This window comes from Lipotes vexillifer, unplaced genomic scaffold (assembly GCF_000442215.2).
Source record: "Lipotes vexillifer unplaced genomic scaffold, Lipotes_vexillifer_v1.1 scaffold591, whole genome shotgun sequence".
NCBI lineage: Eukaryota > Metazoa > Chordata > Mammalia > Artiodactyla > Lipotidae > Lipotes > Lipotes vexillifer.
In genome coordinates, this window is record NW_006791954.1 from 3,301,362 (window position 1) to 3,305,618 (window position 4,257).

Consider the following 4,257-nt stretch of genomic DNA (forward strand, 5'->3'; position numbering starts at 1 on the left):
CAGCGCCCCGGAGCCGCGCTGCCTCTGGCTGCCCTGCCTCAGCCACAGCGACCGCCGCGCGCCCGGGCAGCGCCCGGCCAGGGTGAGCGCCTCGGGGGGCCAACGGGGTCGCAGGCAGGGGTAGGGGTCCGGGCAGGCCTCGCCCCGGTGGGTGGGACCGGGCCACAAACTCCCTGCGTTCCTTGAGCTGTGTGCGCCCTGCGCTTGGGGACCGATCCCCTCTGGAGTGGAGAGTGAGTGAGAAGCTGGAGAGATGCAGGTGAGAGCGGCAGGCTCGTGGCTGAGAGCTTTTCCAGGGGTGCCGGATTACAACCCTCAGTCTGCTGGTGGCCTCCAGTGGGCTCAAGCCTCTTGGTTCATAGGCGGTGGAAGGATGGAAGGGACCAGGGTTGTTTGAAGAGATGCCAGGACATCGAATCCTGCAGAGTTTGGGCTGGCAGTTACCCTGAGTCAGAACCATGCAGGGGTACCCTAATGAAGCAGGAGGGGCATCACTCTGCCGTCTCCCTGGTAGGGGACCTGGGCGCAGAGACACACAAGGGTTTTCAAGCGAGCCAAGGAGGCTGAGGTGGCAGAATGGGCCCCAGCAGGTAATGAGTGATCTCAGGGTGAGGACTGACAGGGCTGGAGAGGGGGGTGGGGACAGCATTTCTGATGTCCGGGATCGACCAGGCTGGTAGGGTGTGAGTCACAGTGGGCGCCATGCCCAGCATGAAAGCTGCACTCCCTGCACTCCTCTTTATGCTTCTGGGGGAGGGGAGGAGCAGGACTCCTGGGTTCTAGTTCCTGGTGTTGCCAACCCACCACGTGTCCAGTTCTATCTAATTTGTGGCCCTGGGGTCACCTGCCCTTCCCCCACCATCAGTTGTATTTCTGGATGTCTCTTTCTTTCCTGACATGAGAGTGGGAGTGTTTGGAAATAGATCTGGGCCTGGGAGCATTAATCAGTGATTTCCCTATGTCTTCTGAAGCCTCTCACTCGCCTTCCCCTTGTCTCTGTGCCTACCTCCGACAGCAGAGTTGGGGATGTGTGTAAACTGTACCTCTTCCCAATCTAATCATTGCTGCTCCCTTCTCTATTTCTGCATCTGTCACCTCCCTCCCCTTCAAGACGAGAGCAAGACCCAGTATTGTCCCAGATTGGAGGGGAGGACAGGAGAGGAAACATGCGTGTATAACAGAGTGAAGGACTGACGTTAAAACTAAGGAAGAGTTTCCCACAGGAGAGCGGCGAAGTCTGGCCACTTATGGGGGCCTCAGTGTCTCCTCTTCAGGCAGGGGTGTGGTAGCTGTGGCGGGGGATTACCACACTGACATTCTCAGGAACCTCACTGGCAGGGTTGGGGGAAGGAGCAGTGGAAGGAAGGAAAGGAGGAAAGGAAGAGGTAGAGCTAAGGGAGGGGGCACCGGTGGTGCCTGGGTGAGGAGAGGACCTGAGAGAGAAAGGCACGCCCACTGCCCTGGATTACAGGCCCCTCCTCCAACCGCCCCAACCGCCCCCCCGGGAGTGGCACCCCCAGGCAGCTGGCAGCTCCAGTCAGGATGTGTGCTGGGGGAAAGGTGGGGGACGTGCGGGGACCTGTCCCAGCCACTTCTCGTCACTGGGGCAGCTGGTGGCTTAAACCTTAATCCAGGACACCAGCAAAACAATAGGCTGTGAACAGCCTCAGCCCAGAGCCCGGGTGGAGGGCATGCAGGGGAGGCACTCCACACTGGGGAACAGCAGGGATTTTGGTAGGAGGGGGCAGTGGAGGGTCCCCTGAGGCCCTCTTCCCTCCCTGATCAGTTCCTTGCCAGGTCTGTAGAGATAGGAAATCCAGGGGATTTCAGACCTCAGCAGAATTCCCAGAGAATTTTCTCCTCTGGGCTCCTCAGACCCCCATGGGGGTGTGGGGCTCAGTGGGAGAGTCCAGACTATAGCCACAAGTGGAAGGAGCTGAGGGGCCATCACTGGGCCTCCTGCCCGATGCCAGAATCCCAGCTAAGTCCTCCTAAGGCCTCCTGGATGGGGGTTGTCCAGCTTTTGCTTGGACCCTTGTGAGGACAGAGAACTCACAGCCTCATCCAGGTCGCTTTGCAGATGTATGTGATCATAGAGTGGTCTCCCTGGCCCAGAGCTTCACTCGGCCTCCTCGTATCTTCCACCTGGCTGTGTCCTCTGGGACTGTATCAAGTAAGCCTATTGCCTCTGTTGCGTTTTCCTTTAATCTTCTGAGATTTGAGGATATCCCCTCCCCAAACCTCCCGCCCCATGCAGCCCAGCCTCCCACCCCACGCAGGAATCCCTAGCTTAGGTCTGGGCACAGGACCTGCTGTTTCTGCCGGATGTGTGAGCAGGAGGGTGGATGGATGCATGCAGGGACTTCTCAGTACCAGTACATTTGAGTGGCGGATTCGAGCTGGGGAAGCCAGGGGAACTTAGTAGTGAAGTGGGAGCCCCTCATCCCGAAACCGATGGGCTTCATCCCTCTGCACCCAGCCGCACCTGTCTTCCCGCAGCTGAAGGCTCCTGCCTGGTGCCAAGGAGGAATGAGGGGGTGAGGACTGTTGAGGGTGGGGGAGGGGCTTCTTGCCCTTTGAGGGGTTTGGGTTAGGGGCACCAGGTAGGTTATGCTGCCCCAGATCAGGGGTTAAAGAGCCCCCGAGGGAGCCCTCCTGGCTTTTCACTAGGCAGCCTGTCCGTGGCTCCCATGTCCTCCAGTCTGCCGTCTGTCTCCCTGTGTACCCATCAGACACCCTCCTGTCACCCACTTTCCCTCTCTGTGTCTGAGCAGGGCACCTGAAGGGAGCCCCCTCTCAGGCACTATCCTTCTCTTTTCCCTCTTGCCTCAGAAACAGACCCGTGTGCCCCCAAACCCTTGTCTTCAGACACCCTCTGCCCTGTCATCTTGGGGAGTCCCAAGTATTCCGGTGCGGTGCAGCGGCCAGAGGGCAGCGGAGTGTGTCTCCCCGCCCCGCCCCCACCCGGTTCTCCACTCAGTTCCGGTGAACCAGCCAGGCCTCTGGGCTGGGCTCCGAGCCTCAGTCCCTTCAGTGGACTCTCTGATGTCCAGTCCACTCCCTTGTGGTTCACAGTCCCCCACCTGTTCCTGCTGCTGCTCCTGAAGGATGCACGTGCGCCCCGCCCCCACCCGGTTCTCCACTCAGTTCCGGTGAACCAGCCAGGCCTCTGGGCTGGGCTCCGAGCCTCAGTCCCTTCAGTGGACTCTCTGATGTCCAGTCCACTCCCTTGTGGTTCACAGTCCCCCACCTGTTCCTGCTGCTGCTCCTGAAGGATGCACGTGTGTGCCAGTCTCACTGCGCCTGTGTGTGCTGTGTGCGTGTGTCTGTGTGTCTACCTGAGTGAGCGTGTCTCTGCTCATCGGTGTGTCTGTGCACCTTTGCCACATGAGTGTGCTTGTCTGGGTGTTTGTGATGTGTCCTGTCTGCATGAGTGTGTATGGATGGGCCTGTGTCTGCATGTGTGTGCGTGTGTGCATGTGTGAGATTGGGCAGCAGGCGGGAATGAGCTCAGACAGCGGCAGGCACTTCCCAGGCAGGAAGGCTGTGTGTCCAGAGTCAGTGAATGTTGGCCGAACTGAATTGAATGGACCCGTGGCTCGCTGCACTGTTACTTCCCTGGACACAAAGGTGTTGTGAGGGGATTGAGGCAAGAAAGAAGGAAGAAGCTGTTGGGCTGATGAGGGGGGAAGGGAAGGAGGAAGGGGAAAGCAGGGGGTCGGTCAGGGCGCAAGAGGGTCCGTGCACCTGGCAGCCCCCCAGGTCCTCTGGGCTGCAGGAGGCAGTGTGCAGACTGGCGTCTCACCCTGGCTCCCTGTGCTCCCACAGCTGCCACTGGGCCCAAGAGATGGGTGCTTTCCCGGGCGCCCCCTCCCCTGGCAGGGCCCGAGGACACTGCTGCTGCACAAAAGCCTCCAGGACGGCTTTGGCTTCACCCTACGTCACTTCATCGTGTACCCGCCTGAGTCCGCTGTGCACTGCAGCCTGAAGGTACAAGTCCTGTGCCCCTGCCGGCCTGGCCTGGGAGAGCTTTCAGGGGGGATTCCTTTGTGCTGTCCCCTCTCCGGTGCTTCTGTGGCCTGGACAAGAGGGTCACCGAGAGGCAGGGGCAGCCCTGCCTGGGTCATTTGTGTGGGGTGATCGTAGACAAGCCCCCACCCGCTCTGGGCTCAGTCTTCTCAGGAGAAGGGGCTGTGGCTGGCTCGGGGCAAGGAGCTAGAGGTGGGGGAGCCGGGATGCCCCCCCCCCCCCCCCCCC

The 4,257-nt window shown here is 60.3% G+C and overlaps 1 protein-coding gene across 1 annotated transcript in view; it reads left to right on the plus strand.

Moving 5' to 3' along the window:
* The window catches only part of ARHGAP23 (Rho GTPase activating protein 23), a 77,284-nt gene that overhangs the window by 26,330 nt on the left and 46,697 nt on the right, over positions 1 to 4,257 (plus strand). The window contains exon 2 of the mRNA XM_007465138.1: positions 3,829 to 3,990. Coding sequence (XP_007465200.1) covers positions 3,829 to 3,990 — 162 coding nt within the window. The remainder of the gene's footprint in view (positions 1 to 3,828; positions 3,991 to 4,257) is intronic.